The sequence below is a fragment of the Bombina bombina genome, chromosome 5 (genome assembly GCF_027579735.1).
Source record: "Bombina bombina isolate aBomBom1 chromosome 5, aBomBom1.pri, whole genome shotgun sequence".
Lineage (NCBI taxonomy): Eukaryota > Metazoa > Chordata > Amphibia > Anura > Bombinatoridae > Bombina > Bombina bombina.
Window position 1 is genome coordinate 283,804,625 of NC_069503.1, and position 12,020 is coordinate 283,816,644.

Below are 12,020 nucleotides of genomic sequence, written 5' to 3' on the forward strand. Positions count from 1 at the left end.
AGTTTAGTTTATTTTTCCACTTTCCTGTTCCTTTACTCAGTTAGCTACCCCAGCACACTTAATCAGATTTGTATTTTATTTATTTAAAAAAAAAATCAATCTGGAGATGGCCATAAGAGTAATGGCTGAAGCTATTCTATAAAAAGTTGCAACTTATATAATGTAAATAAAATAACCAAAAAACTATACAGAAAAGCATTCACAGCCACACATTCCTGTCTTAAAGGGACATTAAAAACTTTGAGATGGTAAAATAAAATGATAAATCGTATTTATATAAAAACTCTGCAATATACTTTTGATATTTATTTAGTCCCCTTTTCCTTTAATTCCATTCTGAAATTGTGAGCTTTTCAGTTGCTGTTAGAAATGGAAGTGCAGAACACTGTTATATTCTACACAGCCATTGGCTGCACACTCTAGTGACCTATTTATAACTGTCCCTAATTGGCCACAGCATATAAGGTAACAACCTAAGTTACAACATGGCAGCTTCCATTGTTTTATAGACACTACAATTTTTTAGTTATATTGTCAATATTTAAACATCTAATGAAATGTTAAAAATGACATCTACATGTTATTCTCAGACTAATCTTAACTTTGAATGCATCATTCTAGCTAGCATTTACTTAGGGCTAGATTGCAAGTGGAGTGCTAATTTTTTACAAGTGGCTGGTTAATGCCATCACGAGTTTGCAGTAGCAATTAGTGCTCCGAAAACTAACCAGAGATCATTTCTCTGTTTAATTTTCAAAAAGTGCCTCAATTGGCCCCAAAGTAAAAAAAAAAGTTTTTTTACTTTTTTTTTTATTATAAAAAATAACTGCACAAAGGGTTAGATTTGGCAGCTGTAGGGTGTTAGAAAAAAAAAACACAGCACTGTAAGTGCCTTTACATTGCGGTCTATGGGGACCTGTGTGTTGCCTGTAAATATATATGTATATGCTTATATACATATATATTTGTGTGTTAATGTGTATATACGCAAATAAACACACACATATATATATATATATATATATATATACACATATATATTTTAATTTGCTGCGCGACTTACCCCCTTCGCTGTGCTAGGTCGAGGCTCCCATTGGAGCCTATGAGGACTTGCTTTCATGAGGTGGCGTTACCATTGTACCTAACTTGTAATACCAGTGCAAATTTGCGTGCGCTGGTATTACAAAGTGTAGAGCAAATATCGCCCTTGCGAAAGCGATATTTTGCGCTCCACTTGTAATCTGGATCTTAGTGTTTAATGTCACTTTAAGTCAATAAAATTAAAATTTAGCTTAAAACCATTAAAAGGTCAGCTATAAACAAAAATATAGTAATCAGACAACTAGTTTTCATATCAATACTGGGGACTATTTGTGTCTATTTTATGTGTCTCCTACAGTTGATGGTTTCCCAGTCTCTTTCTGTATAAAAAAAACTTTTCTTCCAGTTTGTCAACATATCAGAACATTTTGCTAGATCACTTATTTTCTGTCTAAACCACTTTACATATGAAGCTAACAATAATTTAAAACATTGCCTGAGGTTATGGCCAGTATGGCCTTGCGGAAAAGTCTTATATTTAGAAAAGCTGTTTGACCTCTGTTACCGACTCTCATTTCATATCCCGGGCCCCTAGTAGTTTATGTATAAATAATAACCGCAAAGTATTGTTGAATATGAAGAAACTGGTGTATCATAATGACCTCTGAAATGTGATGAATCTCTCAGATAACATATAATACTTGTATACAGTTTTATTATCCGTTCATTCATTTATCCTTCCTCAGTGAGCCCTTACCCTGAAAATCAGCAATATATTCATAGCCTATTTAATGAACATTTAGTCCTTAGGGAACTGAATCTAACTTGATAGCATTGTTCTATTATTTAAAGGAATAATAAATGTAACATTTTATTTTATTAATAGAAGGTCCATGCTTTTTAATAGCCAGTCCAAACTTGCATATGGAGAATGCAGGGCTTGCTGCTGTCGTGTTAACATCTTCATTGTCTGGTGTCAGCAGAAATGATAAGATAACCAACTTTAAATTAGGAACAGATATATAGAAAGATTAAGCTTTTGAAACCTGCCATGTGCTCTTTCAATTTTCAAAACAAGACCAGACTTACATTACAATAAAAGGGGACAAAATAAATAATGGAAGTGTATACTACTTATCTTATAATCTATAAAATGTGCTCCTGCAGCAGTGGCAATAGGTAAAACAGTCAGCTGCCTCAGATTCTGGGCTGGTGGCAGTGGGTAGAAGCTTGCAATGGAATGGTGTCTCTCAAGGGTGGAGAATGCTGCTTTCACTCAGAGTAACGTAAGCACAGACCTTTAAAGCATAGTAACAATTGGTTACAATCCCTTTAACATCTAAGTTAAACGGAGAGTGACATCATAATGAGACTTACATGGTTTAGATAGAACATGCCATTTTATAGAACTTTCCAATGTACTTCTATTATCAAATTTGCTTTGTTCTCTTGCTGCCATAGAGTGATATAGACACATGCACGCTCCTGAGTTTGCTCTTCAGAAAGCATGTCATGGGAAAAAAGCTCATTTGATAACAGAAATAAATTGCAAACTTGCTCAAAATGACATGCTGTATCTAAAAGACAAAAGTTTAATTTTAACTTTACTGTCCCTTTAAAACTCGTCAGCCATTATTTAGGTCTTAGCGTTTTGTTTATAACAAATCAGCAAAATATTATCTGTTGTTTTAATGTAATAAAATGTTATGAGATCCATTGTAACCATTTTACTGGGAACTATGAAATCGCTATATTTAGTATTCAGAATTAATCAGTTTTTTGTTACATTTCTAAAACACTCTACACCTTTCAAAGGGCTACATTTGTCTGATATAAAGTTAGCTACATTTGTCTGATATAAAGTTAGCTACATTTGTCTGATATAAAGTTAGCTACATTTGTCTGATATAAAGTTAGCTACATTTGTCTGATATAAAGTTACGCTCACGTGACCGCCTTTATTTTTGCTTTAAAATGTATGCATGGCTGTTTTTCTTGTTAAAATCTCTCAGCTCTTATAGTATTTGTTTATTGGATGTAATTGGATATAATTACTTTATCATTTCCTTGACAGAAGACTAGAAGCAGAAGAGGAGACTTTGATCAGAGAACGTGAAAAAAGAAAGCAAGATGCACTTCAGAGGTTAGTTTCTTTCTTTGTTACCAAGGAAACCCAGTCACCTACAAATATCTTAGTGTGAAGCTTAACTACTATGGTACCACAACAAATAAACTATCTATTTCCCCCAAATTATAATCTACAGTGAAGTTCAATAGTATTTGAATAGTGACTCTACTAAAGTACATTGAAATGAAACCATTATTAAGAGGTTAAAGTGCAGAATGTCTACATCACGGGATTTATATGTGTATAGTATCTCAGGAATTAAAGGGATATTCTAGTGAAAAGAGAACTATGTGCTGTAATTTGTTAGATAATGTAGTTTTAGCACTATGGACGCTGCAAGTCTGTGTTTAACCCTAAAAAAATGAGATAAAGACGAAGTTAAGGTACAGCTTGGGAACTGCTGGTCCTGAGCAGACGCATCAGGTGAGACGGTCTGCACGAGATGTTCTACAACTGCTGAGTGGTACTTTAACTGTGTGTGGACCAAAACTATTTTACTTTTATCAACAATGGATTAGTTTACCTCTTACTATTGAAATATCAAACTCCCTTTTTAAATTCAATATTGTTCAGCAAAGGTACATATTGTTTTTGTTTAACAGATTCTCAGAAGGTTGACTAACAAAAAAAAACAAAAACAGCTTGTAATTTACTCTATATACCAAAGTCAGCGCATAGCATGCAGATTTGCTCATGCTCCTGTGTAATGTCATTGTTATGAATATTATCCCTACCTATTTCAGGAGTGTACACACAAAGTGTATTATGACGCAATAAATATTATTGAAACTCTATGTAATTCTGTCAATTTAATTCAATATATGAAAAAACAAAATGTATGCTTACCTGATAAATTTCTTTCTTTCCGGATAAGGAGAGTCCACGACGTCATTCAATTACTAGTGGGAGTATCACTCCAGGCCAGCAATAGGAGGCAAAGAGCACCACAGCAAAGCTGTTAAGTGTCACTCCTCTACCCATAATCCCCAGTCATTCGACAGAAGGGAAATGGAAAAGGAATAACACAAAGGTTTAGTCAACAATAACTGTCTAAATAAAGGGTGGGATCGTGGACTCTCCATTTCCGGAAAGAAAGAAATTTATCAGTTAAGCATTCATTTTGGTTTCTTTCCTAAGATATGGAGAGCCCACAACATAATTCAATTACTAGTGGGAACCAATACCCAAGCTAGAAGACACAGAATGAACAGGGATTGTGGAAATAGTATGCAGTGAGGACCAAGTTGCAGCCTTGCAAATCTGTTCCACAGAAGCTTACATTTTAAAAGCCCAAGAAGAGGAGACAGCCCTAGTGGAATGAGCTGTAATTCTCTCAGGAGGCTGCTGTCCAGCAGTCTCATATGAAAAACGAATTATACTTGTCAACCAGAGGGAAAGAGAAGTAGCAGTAGCCTTTTGACCCTTGCGCTTTCCTGAGAAACCAACAAACAGGGCAGAAGAAAATCCTTAGTCGCCTGTAGGTAGAGTTTTAGAGCACGCACAACGTCCAAGTTGTGCAACAGACGTTCTTTATGAGACGAAGGATTGGGACAGAGAGAAGGAACAACAATTTCCGGATTAAACCACTTTAGGAAGAAACCCAATTTCGTACGAAGAACTGCCCTAGCCGCATGAAAGATAAGGTAAGGCGAATCACACACCAAAGCCGAGAGTTCCGAAACTCTCAGAGCAGAAGAGATAGCAATAAGAAACAAAACCTTCAAAGATAGCAACTTAATATCTATGGAATGCATTGGCTTAAACAGAGCTTGCTGCAAAACTTTAAGAACAAGATTAAGGCTCCAAGGAGGAGCAACAGGTTTAAACACAGGCCTGATTCTGACCAGGGCCTGACAAAAGGATTGAACATCTGGCGCATCCCCCAGACACTTTTGTAACAAAATAGATATTGCAAAAATCTGACCTTTCAGAGAACTGACTGACAACCAGACCTTCTCCAGACCTTCCTGGAGAAAAGACAAAATTCTAGGAATCCTGACCTTACTCAAATTTTTCGAGTAACAGGCTTGCAAGCCTGGATCAGGGTCTCAATGACCGATTCAGAAAATCCACGCTTAGACAGAACTAAGCGTTCAATCTCCAAACGGCTTCAGAGAAACGATATTTGGATGGATGAATGGACCTTGAGTTAGAAGGTCCTTCCTCAGAGGCAACCTCCAAGGTGGCGAGATGATATCTTCACTAAGTCTGCATACCAGATCCTGCGAGGCCATGCAGGAGCTATTAGAATAACCAATGCTCTCTCCTGTTTGATACGAACAATAACTCGTGGAAGGAGCACAAACGGAGGAAACAGGTATGCTAGACCGAAATTCCAAGGAACCGCCAGAGCATCTATCAGAGCGGCCTGAGGATCTCTGGACCTTTAACCGTACCTTGGAAGTTTGGCGTTCTGCCGAGACGCCATCAGATTCAACTCCCGCACCCCCCATTTGAGGGTTAACCTGGAGAACACCTCCGGATGGAGAGCCCACTCCCTGGGATGAAATGTCTGTCTGCTCAGCAAATCTGCTTCCCAGTTGTCCACACCAGGAATGTGGATGGCAGATAGACAGCAATTGTGAGCTTCCGCCCACTGAATAATCCGTGCCACCTCCTTCATGGCTAAGGAACTTTGAGTTCCTCCCTGGTGGTTGATGTAAGCCACTGAGGTGATGTTGTCCGACTAAAACCTGATAAACCGGGCTAAGGACAATTGACGCCAAGCCATCAGAGCATTGTAAATCCAAGCTGTTTATGGGGAGATCAGACTCTTCCTGAGTCCATAGTCCCTTCGCCCTTGAGTCCCAGACTGTTCACCAGCCTAGCAGGCTGGCGTCCGTGGTCACAATCACACAGGAAGGTCTCTGCAAGAATGTGAAATCTCAGATTCAGACAGTATTATTCCTTCATCTGATACTGAAGAAGTAAACTTCAGATTTAATCTTGAACACTTTTGTGTACTGTTAAAGGAGATATTGGCTACTTTGGACGACTTCAGGGCGCCACTGCAATTCACCTGATCACTGCCAAGAGAGCCCCCAGAACCTTTGAGAAAATTCTGGGAGCTATGGCAAGGCCAAACGGAAGAGCCACAAACTGAAAGTGTTTGTCTAGAAAGGCAAATCTCAGGAATTTGTGATGATCCCTGTGGATGGGAACATGAAGAAACGCATCCTACAGGTCTATAGTCGTCATGTACTGACCCTCTTGGACCAAAGGAAGAATTGAACAAATGGTTTCCATTTTGAAGGACTGTACCCTGAGAAACTTGTTGAGGCACTTAAGGTCTAAAATGGGTCGAAAAGTTCCCTCTTTTTTTGGCACCACAAACAGATTTGAATGGAATCGTAGACCCTGCTCCCTTACTGGAACTGGAACAATCACTCCCAGGGAGGAAAGGTCTTGAACACAGTTCAAGAACGCCTCTCTTTTTACCTGGTCTGCAGATAATCTTGAGAGGTGGAATCTGCCCCTGGGAGGGAAAGTTTTGAATACTATTTTGTAACCCTGAGATACTATGTCCACAGCCCAAGGATATGGGACATCTCATCTCCACGCTTGGCAAAACAGGGAAAGTCTGCCCCCACTTGATCCGATCCCGGACCGGGGGCCGACCCTTCAGCTGAGGGTTTCTTTGATTCCTTCCCTTTATTTCAAGACTGATTGGGCTTCCAAGAAGACTTGGGGGCATATTTATCAAGCTTCGTATGGAGCTTGATGCCCTGTGTTTTCGGCGAGCCTTCAGGCTCCCCAGAAACAGGAGTTATTAAGCAGCGGTCTAAAGACCGCTGCTCCATAACCTGTCTGCCTGCTCTGAGGCAGCGGACAGACCACCAGAAATCAACCAGATCAAATACGATCGGGTTGATTGACACCCCCTGCTAGCGAATCTGCAGGGGCAGTATGCTGTCGGTATTTATCGATGTGCAGCGGACATGATCCGCAATATCGGATCATGTCCGCTCGCACTATGATAATTAGGCCCCTTGGACTGCTCCTGCTTGGAAGAGAGAGAGGAAGAAGTTTGACCTTTTGAAGTTACGAAAGGAATGAAAATTACTTTGACATTCTTTGAGTCTGTTCTTCTTGTCTGTGGTAGAAAAGACCCTTTTCCACCCGTAATATCAGAAATTATTTCTGCCAGACCAGGTCCGAACAAGGTCTTACCTTTGTAAGGAAGCACCAGAAGCTTGAACTTAGAGGTAACATCAGCTGACCAAGATTTTAGCCACAATGTCCTGCGGGCTAGGACAGTGAAGCCAGACATCTTGGCTCCCAGTCTAATAACTTGCATGTTAGCATCAGAAATAAAGGAATTGGCTAGTTTAAGAGCCTTAATCCTATCTTGTATCTCCTCCAACGGAGTATCTACTAAAATTGATTGACAAGGCGTTGCACCAATAAGATGCCACACTTGCTACTGTGGCAATACAAACTGCAGGTTGCAATTGAAGATCTTGATGAACATACATATTCTTCAAATAAGCTTCCAGCTTTTTGTCCGTGGGATCCTTAAAGGAGCAGCTATCCTCTATAGGGATGGTAGTTCTCTTAGCCAGAGTAGAAATAGCCCCTTCTACTTTAGGCACCGTGCACCTAGAATCTTTAACCCCTTAACGACCATCGTCGTACCCTGTAAGACGCTGGTCGTTATGTCCTTAAGGACCAGTGATGTACCCTGTCCTGGGCTTCTCTCTGCAGTGATCTCGCTCAAAAAACAAGTGGGGCACTGCAGAAATAGATTTGCAGAGTTACCGAAGCAGAGGGGGCCATCTGTGGCCCTCTCTACATCGGTGGTGCTCATAGTTGGTGGGTGGGAGCGTAAGGAGGGAGGCGGGTGGGCGGCCCATCGCTGGAGGAGGAGGGCGGGAAAAGCTGGGAAGTGAGGGAGAAGGAGGTAGGATGGAGGAAGGGAAATAAAGGGGATTCTATGTGGGATCCATTGTGGGAAAGGGATCTGGGAGGGGAAGGATAATGAGGGGGGATAGCTACACTACAGAAAAAAATGTTTTTTAAAAAAAAAAGCATAAATTGAGGCAAAGATGACTGCAAATAGGTAGAGGGGGAGGGTTAGAGAGCTGTTGGGGGGAAAAGGTGATCCTACACTGCAAAAAATATTTTATAAAATGAAATAAATATATATATATATATATATATATATATATATTAGGGATGCACCGAAATTTCGGCCACCGAAATTTTCGGCCGAAAATGGGCCTATCCCATTTCGGCCGAAAGAGGGGAAAATCGGCCGAAAATTGCATCTTCTATGTAAAAGTAAATTAACCCTTATGCCCCACGAAATCATCCCCTGGCAGACAGATATTTATCCCCCAAAGTGTCCTCCCCCGTGCCTCACCGACCGCTATAACCAGTTGCAAGCTGATCCTAAATTTAGCCCCGTGTGGCTGGGTTATTTCCAGGCCATATTCAAATGAACTACATGCCCCAGAATGCCTCGCGGTTAGAGGGGGTGCGGCACTGTGGGCTGGGCTGTTCACTCCCTGTCTTGAAGCAGAGCAGAGCGGCATGAGAAGGAACTTGCCGTGTCAGGTGACTTTTATGATACTTGCCTGTAGAGCCGTATAGTTACTTGTGGATCCTCCGGTCAGTGAGTGTGTGAAAGGCTAATACGTATATTTACCCGTATCTGGCTCCCTGTCTAACTGTGATTTTATTTGAAAAAGCAGCTCATTGAGTCCTGCAGGATGAGCTGCTTTTTCAAATAAAGTCACGATTAGACAGGGAGCCAGATAAGGGTAAATATATGTATGAGCCTTTCACACATTCACTGACAGGACGATCCGTTACAAGTAACTATATGGCTCTGCAGGCAAGTGTCATAAATTTCACCTGACACGGCAAGATTAGGAGACTTCTGTGTAAACAGAGCGGGCTGCAGCGTGGTGTCATTACAAGCAGCTGTCCCCTCCTCCTCCTTAGAACTGCATAACGAGCTGTTTGCCAGATAAGAGTGAATATAAACATGTAGGAGCCGTTTGCACACTGACAGAACTGTAATTGTTTGGGCTACAATCCACAAGCAGTACACTTGTAATACCATCTCCTGCATTCCTCTGTGTGCCTCAGTCCCATGTCTTAATTCTTAACCCCATGCTGCCTGCTGATTTAGGATTGTGTCAAAATGTTCAAAAGTATGTGTATAATATATATATATATATATATACTGTGTGTGTGTGTATATATATATATATATATATATATATTATATATATATATTATATATTATATATATATATATATATAATATATATATATTATATATATATATATATATATATTATATATATATATATATATTATATATATATATAATAAAAAGTCTTATATTAATAATAACATTATAGAAAAAAACTTTTAAAATAATTTGGTGGAAAAAGTCATTTTCGGTTTCGGTTTTCGGCCAAGGGCATCCTGCATTTTCGGTTTCGGTTTCGGTCTAGAATTTTCATTTCGGTGCATCCCTAATATATATATATATATTTATATATATATATATATATATATATATATAAACGGCCTTTTATTTTAGTTCTGGCAGACTTTCTGCCAGTACTTAATATACAGATGACAATTGAGGGGTGGGGGAGGGAAGAGAGCTGTTTGAGAGGGGTCAGGGAGGGATGTGTTAGGTGGGAGGCTGATCTCTACACTAAAGCTAACATTAACCCTACAAGCTACCTAATTAACCCCTTCACTGCTGGGCATAATACAAGTGTGGTGTGCAGCTGCATTTAGCGGCCTTCTAATTACCAAAAACCAATGACAAAGCCATAAATGTCTGCTATTTCTATATCACATTTGGCGGTGAAATGGTGGCATGAAATATACCAAAATGGGCCTAGATCAATACTTTGGGTTGTCTACTAAAAAATATATATAGTTTTGATAGGTAAATATAAATACTGTGTGTGTATATGTATATATATATATATATATATATATATATATATATATATATATATATATATATATATATATATATATATATATATATATATAAAGGCTATATTTATGTTTAATTGTAGTGATGGCAAAAATGCTAAAAATGCTCTGGTCTTTTGGGGAAGTTTGTCTGAAGTGCCCGGTCCTTAAAGGGAGAGTCTAGTATAAATTAAACTTTCATTATTCAGATAGGACTTTTAATTTTAATCAACTTTCCAATTTACTTTTATCATCGAATGTGCTTTTTTCTCTTGGTATTCTTAGTTTAAACTAAACATAGGTAGGCTCATATGCTAATTTCTAAGCCCTTGAGGGCTGCCTCTTATCACATGCTTTTTAAATCTCTTTTCAACACAAAGAGACAGAAAGTACACGTGGGCCATATAGATAACACTGTGTTCAGGCACAGGGGGTTATTTAAGATTTAGTACAACACAATGCTACATTTAAGACAATAGATAATAAACAGTCACAGTCATGTGATCAGGGGGCTGGAAGAATGTTTCTAGATGCAAGGTAATCACAGAGGTAAAAAGTATATTAATATAACTGTGTTGGTTATGCAAAACTGGGTAATAAAGGTATTATCTATCTTTTAAAACAATAACAATTCTATGGTAGACTGTCCCTTTAAGGGGTTAATGGAGTCGGCAACAGGAAACATCTTTTTAAATACGGGAGACGGGGAGAAAGGAATCCCTGGCGTCTCTCATTCCTGTGAAATAATCTCTGTCACATGGTCTGGGACAGGAAAATCTTCATAGTATTTATTAAGTTTACTAGACTGCTTAGGGTTGACGACGACAGAAGTCGTCCAAAGTAGCCAATGCCTCCTTTAACAGTACACAAAAGTGTTCAAGCTTAAATCTGAAGTTTACTTCTTCAGTATCAGATGAAGGAATAATACTGTCCGAATCTGAGATTTCACCCTCAGAGGCTACTGACATATCCTCCTCATCAGACTTATAAGGGAGGGCAACCTGCGTAGCAGTAGGTTGAACCGAAACCTTACTATCTGAATGTCTAATTTTCCTCTTGCGTTTTCCCAGCATAGGAAAAGCAGATAATGCCGCAGATACCGCAGAAGATACCCTTGCAGCAAAATCTGCTGGCAAATAAACTCCTTCAGGAGGCTGAGAGGAACTGCAGGGCACTGTATGTGACACCATAGAGGCTTGGGACATTTGAGGAGAAAGCTGTGGCATTGCCTGAACAGCATCATCCTGAGAGACATTGGGCTCAGCGGGCAACAATTTATCTTTAAATTGAAGTGTTCTAGCTAAGCATGCAGCACATAATTGCATAAGCAAAACAATTTGTGCCTCTAGGCATAACAAGCATTTGTCAAAACTAAGACACAGAGTCTTCCATGTCCATAATACTAAATAAAAATTTCCCCAAATTGTAGAATTTTTTTAAATACGCTGTCACTTTATGAATTTTTAATACCACAGCCACTTAACGTTATGCATAAAGTATGCAGGCTGAGGTGCCGTACTGTAACACTTATACAGAATTTGACTGCCAGAAGTCTCTAAAACGATCGTATAGTGGATCAACCCTGAAGAGACTGAAATTCAATGACTCCGCTCCGTGAATATCCGACAGCAGAGAGAAGTCACATGACCGGCAGAGAGAGGAAACTATGCAGCAAGTAAAAGGCGTGTGTTTCCCTCTGCCTACAACACCGGAGCTAAATTTAAACAAAGGCTCAAGCAATCTGTCAGTTAGCCTGTTCTAACTAAGCAAGCAAAACCAACTGCCAAATTTTAAGTTTATACATAAATCCCTGTATAAAACATAAGCCCCACACACATACTAATAAAGTATTTCAACAAAATTTGCCCAAAGAGGCCAAACTTACTAATAACGGGAAGATTAA

The 12,020-nt window shown here is 39.2% G+C and overlaps 1 protein-coding gene across 1 annotated transcript in view; it reads left to right on the plus strand.

Annotated features, from left to right (window-relative positions):
* The window catches only part of LOC128660264 (pituitary tumor-transforming gene 1 protein-interacting protein), a 336,493-nt gene that overhangs the window by 161,407 nt on the left and 163,066 nt on the right, over positions 1 to 12,020 (plus strand). Inside the window, exon 5 of the mRNA XM_053714024.1 lies at positions 3,116 to 3,184. Within this exon, the coding sequence (XP_053569999.1) occupies positions 3,116 to 3,184 (69 nt within the window). The remainder of the gene's footprint in view (positions 1 to 3,115; positions 3,185 to 12,020) is intronic.